This window comes from Pteropus vampyrus, unplaced genomic scaffold (assembly GCF_000151845.1).
Source record: "Pteropus vampyrus isolate Shadow unplaced genomic scaffold, Pvam_2.0 Scaffold165, whole genome shotgun sequence".
Taxonomy (NCBI): Eukaryota; Metazoa; Chordata; class Mammalia; order Chiroptera; family Pteropodidae; genus Pteropus; species Pteropus vampyrus.
Window position 1 is genome coordinate 711,602 of NW_011888946.1, and position 14,571 is coordinate 726,172.

At 38.1% G+C, this 14,571-nt stretch overlaps 1 protein-coding gene across 1 annotated transcript in view; it reads right to left on the reverse strand.

Moving 5' to 3' along the window:
* The window catches only part of ANK3 (ankyrin 3), a 596,679-nt gene extending 582,483 nt beyond the window's left edge, over positions 1–14,196 (reverse strand). The window contains exon 1 of the mRNA XM_011370216.2: positions 13,993–14,196. Coding sequence (XP_011368518.1) covers positions 13,993–14,049 — 57 coding nt within the window. The 5' untranslated portion in view covers positions 14,050–14,196. The remainder of the gene's footprint in view (positions 1–13,992) is intronic.
* Between the last annotated feature and the right edge of the window lie 375 nt (positions 14,197–14,571).

Here is a 14,571-nt window from a genome sequence, read left to right on the forward strand (position 1 = left end):
GCAAGGTTGTGGGATACAAAGTAATTATACAAAAGTTAATTGCTTTCCTAAATACCAGCAACGAACAATTTGAAATTAAAAATACAACACCATTTGGAAGGAAGGAAGGAAGGAAGGAAGGAAGGAAGGAAGGAAGGAAGGAAGGAAGGAAGGGGAAGGGAAGGGAAGGAAAGGAAAGGAAAGAAAGGAAGGAAAGGAAGGAAGGAAAAAATCAAGGGAAGAAAGGAATAATTAAAGGAAAAGCAGAAAGCAGTTGTTCTATTGGACATCTTGTATAAAAATTATACAATCATTTATTGTACATTTGATCTTATGAGTGTTTCTTATCCACATAGTCATAGAACTCTACTCTAAAATGTCTTGATGTCTGCTTGTGGAAGTTTTCTCAGTGCTAATTAAGATTTTTTGCTTTCTGTGCACAGGCCTACTGTTTACTAGTTACATTTGGAACTAAACTGGAGCTATATGGAATTTTTATTTGGATGCTGATAGCATAATCCTTGTTTTTATAGGGTGGAATTAATGTTTTTTTCTCTCTGTGTTTCATGCCCTATCTTATCCTTTTTATTTCTAGGTAAGTAAAGTCCTTGCTTCATTGGCTCCTCCTACTTTTAATTATTGCTTTACTTTTGATTAAAGTTTAAATTTCATAAAGTAACTTTTTTTTAATTATAAAAGCAAATGTAATTCATTCCTGAAAAATCAGAAACATGGTCAAGTACATACCAAACAAACCTACATCCCTCTCTTCCACAGTGAAGAGTTTTGTAGATTCCACTCATTTGATGTCAATCTCTCAACCCCTTGGTAACTTTCTTTCCAACTATTCATTGCAAATATTTTCCATAGAGCAGTGATGAAGGTAAAGGGCTTTAAGAGTCAGACTGGGTTGTGCACAATAATTATGTTACTTAAAAATAGGTATTCTTTGATAATCAGTTGTGTTGTGGTGTAAAATAACACCACAGAGAAAACTATGAGAGTGAAAGAGGTGTATTACATTTATAGGTCCTGGAAGAGTGGGGTATGTGCTAGGCACCATGCTAAGTGTGCTTTCCATGGAGGATATCATTTAATTCTTTCAATAACCCTATAAGATCTGTACCTCCATTTAAAAATGAGGCATAAGGAATGTATTAATGTAATGGCTAGGTAGAGAGCCATAGGAGAGAAAGAGCAATTAGGGGGATCATTTTATAAACTATGTAAATGTCTAATCAATGTACTATATACCTGAAATGAACAATAAAATTAAATTAAAACAAAAAAATTTTTAAAAATAAAAATAAGGAAATGTGTCTCTGAAAAGTTAATTTCACTTACCCAAGGCACACAGCTACTACAAGATCCGAACACTACACTATGCTATTTAGCAGAAAATGGTTGCAAGGTCAAACCCTCCAAAAGATAAAAATATTATTAGATATTATCATATATGCATACCCTTGCCAGATTTGACACATTTCTAATGTAATGTATCTACATCTGCCTTAAATATAAATATTTATATTTATAAAATACTTTTTATATTTCTTTATATGTATATAAAATATATTTTATATTTATTCTACAGGAGACCATGTTGGTAAACACTGTCCAAATGCTAAGTATCCTTTTTTTCAGCAGCCAGAAACTAAGCATCAGATGCGCCAGATTCTAGATGAAGAGAGGCAGACATGAAAATGGAGAAAAGGTATAAACATGTCCACGTCCAAGAGTTCGTTATCTAGTTAGTTAAGGAAGACAGAGTAAATAAATAATTCCAATAAAATGTGATAAATGCAATGATAGCCAAATGTAGATGAAGTGCTACAACATTCTAGAAGACAGAGTGACCGTCACTATAAGCGGAAGTCTAGGAAGGTTGTGTAGAAGAGGGGATATCTGAGCTAGGTACTGAAAGATTTGCTGGGATTTTCCAAGAAGAGAAAAAATGAGAACCACACAAACCAGCGAGAGAAAGCTTGCACAAAGACATGGCACAGTCCATTTGGGAAAAGGTTGGAGAAATAAGCAGAGCATGGTGACAATGTCAGATTTTTCAGAAAAAACAAAGGGCAAAAATGGTAAGTTATATTGGGACAACATGGTAAAAGATCTTCTGTGCATCCCTACAATGTTTAGATTTTACACTATTTGTAATGGATAACCAAAGAGGTTTTTAAACAGAGGAAGGACATCATATTTTTGTTTTGTAAAGATGAGTGTGGAGGCCAGCTGTCCATTGAAACTAAGAGATAATTTAGGCAACTGTTAAAGTGGCCCATTCTGAATAACAGATTGAACCCAAATTTCTCACCTCAGAGAGCAATTCATTACATTGATTTGTCATACACCTGGAGAACTTCAAGCTGATTGGCTCCACACACTAAGAGATTCAATAAAAACTTGAGTGGACATCTACACCAATCTAAGCCATGTCATTTCATACCCAATAACAGCTTTACAATCCAATCAGACTTTTCAAAATGCATCATTGAACTTCACGGAAATTTTAAATTAGTGTTTTGTACCTGCTCTGTTGGACCCATTAACCAGAAGAGCAGTTTCCTGGCATACATAATGCTTTAATAAGATTAAAAATTGCCAAAACTTCAAGGAGATGCTAAATATCTGTAAACTTTTAAGAAAACAACTTTAAAGTGTCCAATAATCACAGAAATATTATTGGTTATTAATTATTATATTTGGAAGATGCTAAATTAGTTCAATGGAAAAGATACCATACTGAAAAATAGTACATTTAAATAAACAATATGTAAAAAACACACACACCAATATGTTCACATAGCACTAAGCAATTTGAATCAAATAAATTACATAATAACACAATTTGATCCTTACAACTCAGAGATGGAAAAAGTAGGCATTGTCATCATTCCTATTTTGTAGATGAGGAAACTGCTCTTCTGACTCTGAGTATGTATCCCTTCTACTAGGTATCAATGTTCCCCTTTTCTTACTGTTTCTTTTTTGTTGTTGAGAAAGATAAAACACAGCATTAAAATCAATTCTTCGTTGTCAACATTTTATTGCATGGCACTGCAGATGAAACTCTTACACAAGAACCAGGCCTCCCTCTCCATATTACAGGTAATCCTGAAACTCGTGTCTGCACACCACTCACAAACAGGTAGACACTGAGATCACAAAGGGTATAATCAATTTCTCTCCACCTTCTATGCCTATCATTAAAATAACTAGGTGACCTTTCTTGTCCCAGCAGTCTGCCTACTGAATACTGGCAACACCTCCACAGTAGTGACAGATAAACACTTTTAAAGGTTGCTAATGTTTAGTTGAATGTTTAACCATTGTGGCTTTTTTAAACAGGATAGTTGCTGTTACAAATATGTACACTATGTACAAAACATAATTATAACCATTTTATATAACTATCATTTCAGAAGGATCACAAATAACAAGTAGAAAGGGAAGGTAAATTTTAAAAGCAATCCATTCTAAATGATGATCAAAGCAGAGGACAGAGTGACATGGAGCCAAGAGCCAAGAAACGCAGGCAGGCTCTAGAAGCTAGAAAAGGTAAAGAAAAGAATTCTCTCCTAGACCCTCTAGGAGGACGAAATCCTGCCAACCCATTTTTGGACTTCTAACTTCCAGAACTGCAACATAACAAATCTGCATTGCTTTAAGCCAAAAAAAGAAAAAAGGATCTATTATACTTCAAATTTAACTTGGAATACAAATATTAAAATACAAGGTGATATATGTGCCAAAAAAAAAAAATCACACATGTAAGTCCTTTAAGGATAATATAGATGGAGATAACTTTTTCTATGTATAATAGGATACTGCGCACATCTGGAACCATGAAAAATAATGATAGTTTGAGTATCATTTTAAAACTAAATATTTAGTATACTGCATTATAATTCTGTAAAAATGTTTAACACTATATAACACATCAGTTTCTATTATCCAAAATACAAGTTTTAAAGGATAATTTTAAAATTATACCAATTCAAGTGTACCATGTTGTAAATCTTTTAAGAAGAAAAAGATGTTGCTCTCTGTGTAAATTTAGAAACCAATCCAAATTTTACTTTACTTGGAACATCCATCCCCATATATAATGACATCAGGGTCTCTCTGGTTAAGCCTAGTAGCAGAGTTGATCACATAAAAACAGTATTTGAACTATATCAAGTGTGGGCCCCAGGCCTGGCTGGTCGCAGGTCTGGCTGGGATCCAGGCTCAAGGCTAGGAATTCGGACCCCAGATTTAGAATGTTACATTAGTGTACTAGGGTGCCTGCGCCTAATATACGTAAACATAATTCAGTTTATTGTATCATGCATGTGTGGCTGAATGCCACTACTGCAATCTGATATATGTGGAGCCCATGCGGTCCCCTGGGGAGAAGAAGAGCAGAAGCAGAAGCACACTCCCCGCAATAAAACTGCGCTCCCAGCAATAAAGTTGGTGCCTGCCGTTTCATTCTCATGTCAGCTCCTCGTACATTCTTCCAACTGGGTGTCTCACCACTGAAATCTTTCCTTCTCCATCGGCTCGGTGCTGACATCAAGTAACAATCTGTTATTCTGTTTTTAACTTTATCATTCAGAGTGTTAGCCACACTTACTGGTACACAACACATTATCATAATGTTTCTTATTCATTTGTTCTTTTTTATCTCCATAACCTACTCCTATGCACCAAGCCCCACAGGCAGCCATTCTAATGTGCTTAATGAGTATTTTATGTAGGTGTTCTTACAAGATGTGTACTGTGCTATGCTTGTGAACTTTTAACTTGCATAAACAGTAAATATACTCCACACTCACATTTTTCACAAAGCACTATATTTTTAAGATCCATTTGTGTTGCTTTTATATAATCTGCTGCTTCTAACTACAGACAACTCCATAATGTGCACCCACCATTCTATCTCTCCCTCTCCCAGCAATGGTCACCCAGCACCTCCCACTCCCCTACACCACCAATAACACAGCAGTGAATAACTTTGGATGCATTCTCTTGGGTACCTTTGGGGTACATTCCAGTGTCTATCTGTAGGAATTAAACTGTTGGGTCACAGAGTAAATAACTAGTTAATTTGCTTAAGCAATGCCAGACTGCTTTCCAAAACAGCTGCCCCAGCCTATGTTCCCACCAGCAACACACAAGGTTTCCCATTTATTCCTCCATTTGGCTTTGCCACTTATTAGCTCCATAAAGACTATGAACAAGTTCACCCTGAATCTTGTTTTTCTTTTCACTATGAGACTATTTACTCCAATCACCTGATACATTATTGTTAGACACAAATTTTTTAAAATAACATGAGAGTACTTTTAAGAATATAGTTTACAAATATAAGCAATTACTGTTATAATTTTTGTTCTTATGATAATTTCTAATTTTCCTCCACCCCACTCCCACCCACGCCCAGCCAAATGAGAGGAGGTAAGGGAATAAACTTAAAATTTGGAAAACGAAACTTTCTCCTGGATACCTAAACATCAAGGGAAATTGAAACAGCATGGGGCAAATAATTTTTCTTCTTTATTTATTCACCTATGCATTTACTTAATCAAATATTTTGTTAAGGACTATGTCCCTGGCACTCTACTAGTATTAAAATATAAAAATGTATACAACAAATATGCACACAGTACATTAGCAAATTTTCCACCTATGCCTTGAATTCTGTACATAAATTTTATTCCTAAACGTAATACTTCAAAGATGGTAGCTTCTGATATCATAGAATGACAGCTCCTATGTATTGAGCACCTACTATAATAACAAGTCCAGTATATTTCCTCAAACACTTAAAACAATCCTGCAATGTTATTTTTTGAATGTTATTTTTCTAGTTCCTCATATGAGGAAACAGACACGGTTAAGTTATTTGCCCAATGGAGCAATTAAATAGTAAGGCCAGAAAACCCAAGTATATTGTTCTCAAGTCCAGGCTTCCTCTTTCCACTCCACCTCATTTTCTCTTAAAAAATATATTTAAAGGTATCTTTAGTAAAGGGAACATTATTGTAGGTGCTATAAGGATGGAAACAAAACACCACAGAAATTATAATGATGCTGTTCAACAATAAACACTACCATTTATTTAACATTTATTACTACCAAGTGCTTTATGTGCATTAATCACAGTTCTTATAAGAATATTGTAAATGAGGTGTCTTCATCTCTATTTCAAAGGTACGGAAACTGAGATTTAGCTTTCCATAGTAACATAGTTGCTAACTAGTAAAGCTCAGACTAAAACACAGGTCTTCCTAACTACAAAACCGTGCTTTCTGAATGTAAATGAACACTTATTTAAGGGTAACAGAAATGTTATTAAATTAGGTTGTGGTGATGGTTTTCCACCTCTGTAAACCATACCAAAATTTATTGAATTGTACACTTTGAGTGGGTGAATTTTCTGCATATAAATTATATCTCAATAAATCTGTTTAGACACTTTACAGTTTTCTTTTTGTAACTATACTTTCTTTTACACATTAATAAAGTCTTACTTAACATCAATGTTTTTTTCACAATATCCACTTTTCAACCATACTTAAAATCAGATTTTCAGAAGTACTCAGATTAAGTCCATACCAAAGGAATAATTCCCCCATGGACTTTCACTTTCCTCCTATTTTAATCTGAGATCATTCATTCTCTAGAGATGTGAGGTAAAGCATGAATGGTTTCGTAAACAGTTGCACATACACTACCTTTTGACTCTACAACCCTACTCGTAGGTATTTAACGCTCCCGCCAAAAAAAGGAGGGATATTATGTGTCAACAAAAAGATGAATACCCAAATCTTGATGGCAGCTTTATTCATAATAGCTAAAAGCTGAAAACAATTCAAATGTCTGATAAACGGATGAACAATCTGCAGTATAGTCATATACTGCTCAGCAATCTGCAGTATAGTAAAATACTGCTCAGCAATAAAAAGGAATAATCCAGTAATACTTACAACAGCATAGATAAATATCAAAAGCATTATGCTGGAAGAAGCCAAGCACAAAAGAAAAATACAGACAAAACTAATCTATGCTGAAAGAAACCAGAACAGCAGTTGCCTGATAGGTTGGAGGGAGCTGGGAAAGAACTCAAGTGAACTTACGATAAATATTCTGTTGTGACGGGGTACAACATTTGTAAAACTGGTAGAATTGTACACTTAAATTTGGAGAATTTTATTGTATATAAATTATACCTCAATAATGTGTTAATACACATGCACACCCACCAACACATACATAAGGAGAAGAAAACTCTAGTATGCTTAACCTGACCTCCATAGAAACAGAGTCTCAAAAATCCTGTCCACCATTCTAACATCTAATGGGCCAATTACAGACCTTAGTTCTCTCATTTCTAATCCAGATATCTACTTGGTACTTATTTTGTTCTCAGTGGAAAAAGAGAGAGTTGATTGATCCGTCTCAGAAGTACTGAATTCTTTTCTTTACTTAAAAGTTTATTTAAACAGCCTGCTAGACTATGACATTCTGGAGAGTAAAAACTAGTTCTTATTCATCTGTGTCTCCCCATGTGTTCCTGTCATCTGGTAAGTGCCAACTACATTTTCGATAAATAAATTATTGATTTGACTAAAAAATTTCAGTGCATTTCACTGAGTATAAGTGATATGCTGGAACTAGCTAATACCAGCTTTCCAGAAAGCCAATTCTATGTTTCTCTTACCAATTCCATATTAGCCTCTCATTGGCAGCTTTAAATCAGCCATGATGCAAGTATTCTGTGATACTGTAATTTATATAATAAGAAATACATATTTGGTTTTCAACCCAGTTCCTGACACAGAGCTCCTAGAGCTCTTGGAATTTCCTAAGTGATGAGAGCAAGTAAAGGTGTCTTGTTTTGTTAATGAGAAGACTTGTGGATCCTGCACCCCTTAAGAATAGGAGCTGGTTACCAGGAGAACCAAACACGTGATTAGAGAGTTTGAACTTTCAGACCCACCCCTCTAACCTCTAGGGACAGGAAAGGGACCAGAAGTTGAATCAATCACCAAAGGCCAATGACTTAATCAATCATACCTATGTAACGAAGCCTCCATAAAAACCCAAAAGGACTAGGTTTGGAAAAGTTCCAGGTTGGTGAAAACGTGTGGATTTATGGACAATGGCATACTCAGAGAGGGCATGTAAGCTCTGAGCCCCTTACCCTATACTTTGCCTTATGTATCTCTTCCGTCCGGCTGTTCCTGAGTTATATCCTTTTTAATAAACCAGTAATATAATAAGTAAAATGTGTCTCTGAATTCTGTGAGCCACTCTAGCAAATTAATTGAACCCAAGAAGATGGTAACTGGAACCTCCAATCTATAGCCAGGAGGTCAAAAGCAGAGGTGATAACCTGGGATTGTGACTGGCATCTGAAGTCAGGGGAGGAGAGCCACAGGCCAGTCTTGTGAGACCAAGGCCTTAACCTGTGGGATCTGATGCTATCTGTGGATAGTGTCAGAACTGAGTTGAATGGTAGGACACCTAGCTAGTGTAGGAGTATTGCCTGTTGGTGTAGGGGAAACCGTCCCCCCGCCCCGACACAAACACACAAACATTGGAATTGGTGACCAGAATTCTTATATTTATACCACAGAAATGGACCAATGCTATAAAAATGCTATTAATTAGGACTTTTTTTTTTGGAGAGCCAGTTGACTAGCACACCACTGATCATATCTCAAATTTGAAAAAGGAAGAAAACATAAAGGACCCACAAAGGCCAGGCAGTTATCCCAATTGCTCTCTACCTACTATATGAAGTGTCCCAATTCTTTTACACCCCACTCCAATACTTTGTTTTTGTTGAGTGTTCAGTTACCAGTCCAAACTCACTGAGATGTCCCCTAAAAACTAGTAAATTTCTTATGCTCTAAAATATCAACTGCAAACAATACAATTTCTTTAAAAATCAGATTTTCAGAGAAAAATAAATCATTTAAAATAAACAACATAAAATAATCTTAAAAGTTCCCAACATTTGGGAAATTATCATAATATCAGGAATGCCAAAATATAAAGGAAAGAAAAATGCTTCTGAGAAACAAGAAAATGTATCACTTTATTACAAATAATATATAATCCTCTCTCAGCATTTAAAATTTTTTAAGTCATACACTACTTTAGCTTGAATAAACCTTAGAAATCATTTATTCCAACTCTCCTTCTTTTAGTGGAGAAACCGAAGCCGAAGATTCTGAAGTTACAGAGCTAGTTAGAGAATGAGGACTCCATTCCTGGCCTTCTGATTTCATCATCACAGCTCTCTCCATTACTCAGGCAGAGAGGCGTTCAAATTCGGTTTTCACCTTTACCAATCTACAGCTGGCACAGTGTTCCTGAAGCTCAGTTCTGCATATATAAAATGGAGTGGGGGTAATAATGACTACCCTACAGTTTGTTTTGAAGTATACAGCACCTACCATGAGAGGCATAATAAATCATAGTTGTTATTATTAAAAATGCCTATGTCTTCCCTATCAAACTGGATTATAAACTTTTTTATGTATAAGGGTGTTATTTGCAGCATTGTCTCTAAGGGCCGAAAACTAAAACCAATGTAAATGTTAATTAACAAGAAAATTAGTAAATAAATTATGATCTATCCACACTGTGAATATTAGGCAGTCATTAAAAAGAATAATTAGAGTACTTTTCCAGACAAGTTTCTGTGCCTTTTGCCCATGTTTTCATTCTGTGGCATTTTTCAGTACAGAAATTAGAACATATAAATGTCTCTACTTCTTGACGCCCTTCTTCTTAAATTCTCAGGTGCTTTGTCTACACTTTCCCTCTTGATTACACAGTAAAGCCCAAACTAAATTTGAGACACATGATAAAGGATATCAAAGTTCTAGGCATGAAAAAATGTCTGGTGCTGGCTCTCTGAGTCTTGTACTATATAAATTCTGTGTAACTTGGATTGCGAACATCTTGAGAGTAAAAATCCAGACCCCGTGTACCTGAGAGAGTCTTTCACATGATAGGTGCTCAAAAGTTCTTGTTGTTCAAATAGTTTAAGCTGCTCTTAAATCTAAAAACCAGGTCCTTCTCACCATTTATTCCATCATTCATTTAACAAACATTGAGGGCCTACTGTGTGTCAAGCCCTGTGTTTGATGCTAATGAGCAAAGTTGCAGTCAGAGAGCTGCTTTTTGCCAGGTTCCATATAAAATGCCATGACATGGAAAAAAAGAGGAAAGAGAGAAGCTCCATACTTGTATGGCAGGTCCCTGGCATCAAGCCCTGGCATGACCCAGAGAAGCCGCACAGTGAAGAAATGTAGTTTGATGCTGGAGGGACAAAATAACTACTAATGAATCACCATAGTTATCTTGAAAACATTTTGGGAAACAGCCTTTCCAATTCAGCGACACATAGTTCTTTATTCTACTAACTTATGGCATTTAAATTAATTTCCATTCTACCTCTTTCTTCTATCAGGCCAGGTCCAAATCTTCATGCCCTATTCGGAAAACATGTATGTTAGGTCCAATTTTTCATTATTTCCCTTTCTTTAATAGTATCTGAAAATGGCAGTAACTAAGCATCATCTGATAAAACAAATACTAAAATAATTCCTTTTATATTTTGAAGCTCTAACTCCAAACATTAGTTCACTTCACCTATTAATATACATTGTCAAGTACTAAAGACAGTTTTTTTCTGAGAAAAATACTACCATGTACTCAGACTGTTTTCTTCTTGCCCGACATATTTGCTTATTAATCCATACAGGACCTTCCAAAGAGATGAAATTCAGAAATAATTTCTGTAAAACATAAAGGAATCGGTTCTATTTGGGTGCCATTGATCTCACTCCCACAGTCAACCAGAAACCTGAGTGGTTCTTAGAAAAATCTATGTCCTTTTGAACAGACAGATCCATTGGAAGATATTGTCTATCCACTTTCAAACACACTAGGGCAAGTGTAAAGGATTTATTTCAACCATAACTATAGATTTTGAAGATGTTGCCACATCCTTTCAGGTCCGGTCAGGCAAAACAGTAGTCCGCAACCTTTCTGGCACCAGGGACCAGTGCTCCTATGAGAACCTAATGCTTGACGATCGAGGTGGAGCTGAGGCAGTGATGCTAGCGTTGGGGAGCAGCTGCAAATACAGATGAAGCTTCACTCACTTGCCCACTGCTCACCTGCTGTGTGGCCCATTTCACAGACTGGTACTGGTCTGCAGGCCGGGGTTTGGGGACCCCTGAGATAAAAAATATTCAAACAGATACTGCACTTAACTTTAGTAGAACTTTCAACCTATAACCACAGTTGGGCTTCTAGCGCTGAAAAAAAATCTCTAACAAAAACTAGACAATATCAAAATAACTTTAAAATTATATCATGAATAGAAGGCAATTTTAAAAATTTAAGCTGTTTTTATATGTTGACAGGGGATGAAAATGAAAAAGCAATAAGCCTATTGTTCCAGGTACCTTCAGCATTAACCCACCATCTCACTGGCATTTTCATTTGCAAAATCCAAGAGAAGAGTAATGTGAACAAGAGCCCAGTCAACATACAGGGAAAGGTTACTCCAGATCTGATTAAATCATTACTAACCTTGATCTTTTCAGAAGGGTAGACTTTACTAAGTTTGGAGACACTGCAGCAAGGCTAAACATTCCAATTGAAATTCATTAACTCAGAATTCTTCTTGTATAAAAGTATGAAATAGTTGGTCTCGTCAATTTCAAGTACTCAATTTATTTTTACAAAAAGTAAAAAATGCCACTTATATAGGCTTGAATTTCACATGATCTCCAATTTGGATTATAGTGATTTCCCATAATTGCAGTAACACATTCTACAAAAAAATTCAAGCATTTTGTACATGAAAATGGATAATTTTTAAATAAAGAAGTTACTGATTAAAAATCAACCTAGGAACAACCACTGAAAATCCAGAACAATTATATTCTTTTCAATTACCAAAATATTACACTAGAATTGAACATACTCACTTGCTCTATAAACCCATTAACACTGTAAAAGGAATTTAAATACTGAATAAAGGAAAACTACAGTCCTCAAGTAACCACCACCACAAAAATGCAAACAAGTTCATAATCTACAATGTTTCCTAGGATTCCAAAACACACCACTGGTCTTTTTATTGTCTTAAGGACATTGAGCCACATTCTCTATTATGGAGCCTAACACATTGCTGTGCAGATAACGAAACAGACATTTATTTACGCTTTAACAAAAAGAACACTGAGAACCATCATAAATGGTTCATCATAAATAACCATCTAACTACAGTCTAAATTCACAATTCACTTATTCACCCTCCACTAATTTGAGAACTAAGAGAAACTGGCCCTCTATTTCAGTTTTTGTTTCAGAGTTGGGGTTTTAATTTTACATTCACTTTCAATATTGAAATTTTGCTTCCTTAAAGAGGCACTCATTTGAGCCCAGATCAGCAGATTATAAGGATGCCTGAACTGCTAAGGTAGCAATGCGTGTCAACTCAGAGATTGTGTTTCTATAGTCTTCCTACCAGAGCCTACCTGTGATGTCCTACCCTCTTGGAATAAGGTCTGGTATAACCCGAGGGATGATTCCTGAACACTTCTTTTAAAGAGAAAGTGTCCTCTTCTTAAATTAGACAAGCCACACTTATTCTCAAAGAAGGAAAATTAAAACTCAGAATCAAGGTGGCAGTAAAAAAACACCAATTGACTTTGCCAAGATTTAAGAGTCTTGAAGACTTCCCTTTGATTCCCCAGAGGATTTTTAGAGACAACTAAGAGAAAAACACCATCCAGGCTAGGAGATTTGCGTGTTTGGGGCAATTCTACATAACTTGAAACTAGGCAAACTACTGCTTTCAAGGCTACTCAAACATGCATCATTTTTTGAAAAGCGGTATTTCTTTTTTTCTAAAATAGATAACGCAAGACATATGATTTTTTAAAAAGTCCCAAAAGGTATGCGAAAGTAAGCCTTCCTCCCACTGGCTCCCCAACTCCCTTGCCAAGGACAACTATAGTTTCTCAGGTCCCCTTCCGTAGACACTCTATGCAGATGCAAACATACGTGAGTGTTTTAAACCAATTATCCTATATTATACACATAGTGGCAGCTGCAAAATTGCTACTAAACGCCCCTGGGCTTAAAGGTGGCGATCGGCTAGGGGATGTGGGATAGGAGGAAGGAGATTTATTCTAAAGCTGCGTTTTTACACATAGTGCACCGGGCTTTTACTTCGTGTGTGTTTTATTTGCCTGCCTATGGAAGGATTTTTAAGATCGGAGAGAAGGTAAACCCACAGCAAGCCACCCACCCCCTGGCACTGCCACTATATTTGCACTGGTCTGCACTTTTTTTAATGTCCTAATGTTTATATTTTGTATTTTTCACTGGGTTAAATGAAATATCTCGAATCACCTTCAAAAAAAAAAAAAAAAAAGCCTAACTCTGAAGGTAACTTTCAGAACCAGGTGATTTTCTTCCACTCCGCCAAGCAGCAGTCTACTTCGGTCGTGTCCTTAGGAAGGGTTCAGCCTGGCACGGAGTTAGATGGAGGGGCGAGCCAAGAACACAAGCCCAAAGACGGGAGAAAGGTGAGGGCGTCCGGAGCCCTGGGCCGCGCTTTTCTTCTTCTACACAAATGTTTCGAAACAGAGCCCCAATGCCTTGGGCCCTCCTTCCTTACTCGGGATGGGATGCTCCGGCTCTGCGCTGATTAGGAGCTCGCGCCTCTACCCCCGGCCACAACTTCGGTCCCGCGCCCTGGGGCGCAGCCGGACCCACACGACCCGCAGGGATCAGGACGCCTCCGCTAGCCTTTCCCGCGCAGCTCCGCACCCCCAGAAGGACAGGACTCCAGGCAGCGCCCCTGCGCGTCCACGGCTCCCGCGACACCCGCCACTCTTCCCCGGCCTCCCGCGCTCCCCGATTCCCCACGCGCCCCTGCGGGACAGGAAGCCACAGGTAGGGGGGCCGCGCGGCGCTCACCTGCGCAGGAGGAGGGGTGCTCTCAGCGCCGGCTGCAGAGGAGGCGGAGGAGGCCATGTTGTGGGGCCGCTGCTGCTGCGCTATCCAGGAACTCCACTCTCCCCTCCCCGCCCCGCGCCTCCTGCCCCCAAATGTGGGACTCCTCGGGAAAAAAGTTCGGCTGTGGCTCAGGAACGCCAAGCCCGGCTCTGCAGCACCCGCCCCGCGCGCCGTCTCCTCCCGCGGCTGTGGCTGCAGCGCCTGCCAGGTGCCCGCCCAGGCGGGTATGAGGGGGGCGGGCCCGGCTCAGGTAGGGGCGCGGCTGCCCGCCGAGTCCGCTCCCAGCCGGCTGCCCCAACCCCATGAGCATGCCCAGTCGGCCGCCGTTTGGGGGTCCAAGCAGTGGCGGGGCGAAGGGGCGGGGGCTAAGGGGCGGACGGCCTTACCTGGGGAGGAATGGGGCGGAGGTAGCTCCAGGAAGGGAAGGAGTGCAAGTGCTGTTTCCTGTGGGCTGCTGAAGAGTTCCAGTAACCATCTCCATAATAAATAATAATAATCTCTAATTATGTGATTACTTAAGGCTTATTCTAGCTTAAGTGA